General features: G+C 68.1%; 1 protein-coding gene across 1 annotated transcript in view; it reads right to left on the bottom strand.

Moving 5' to 3' along the window:
- AAR2 (AAR2 splicing factor homolog (S. cerevisiae)) overlaps positions 1-226 on the bottom strand; it is a gene marked incomplete at its 5' end in the record, with an annotated part of 4,921 nt that extends 4,695 nt beyond the window's left edge. The window contains one exon of the mRNA XM_010142438.1: positions 40-226. Within this exon, the coding sequence (XP_010140740.1) occupies positions 40-226 (187 nt within the window). The remainder of the gene's footprint in view (positions 1-39) is intronic.
- Positions 227-229: the final 3 nt, after the last annotated feature.

Raw genomic sequence — 229 nt, 5'->3', positions numbered from 1 at the left:
CGCCCCCCAGAGCTCTGCCGGCTGACACGCGGTACTCACCGAGCAGATCCAGAGGCTGGCTGGCGTAGCGCTGGGCAATCACCTTCTCCAGAGCGTAGCTGAGGTCCATGCTGTGCCTGGTTATCTCCTCCGGGGTAGCGCCGTCGGGGTACATCTGCTCCGGCAGCTCCGTGAACCGGATCTCGGTGCCGGCCCTCGGCTTCATGCGGGGCAGCCGCGCCAGGCCCTC

The sequence above is a fragment of the Buceros rhinoceros genome, unplaced genomic scaffold (genome assembly GCF_000710305.1).
Source record: "Buceros rhinoceros silvestris isolate BGI_N320 unplaced genomic scaffold, ASM71030v1 scaffold19638, whole genome shotgun sequence".
NCBI lineage: Eukaryota > Metazoa > Chordata > Aves > Bucerotiformes > Bucerotidae > Buceros > Buceros rhinoceros.
Note: the sequence above shows the minus strand (reverse complement) of the source record. Positions and strands in the feature narration are given on the sequence as shown.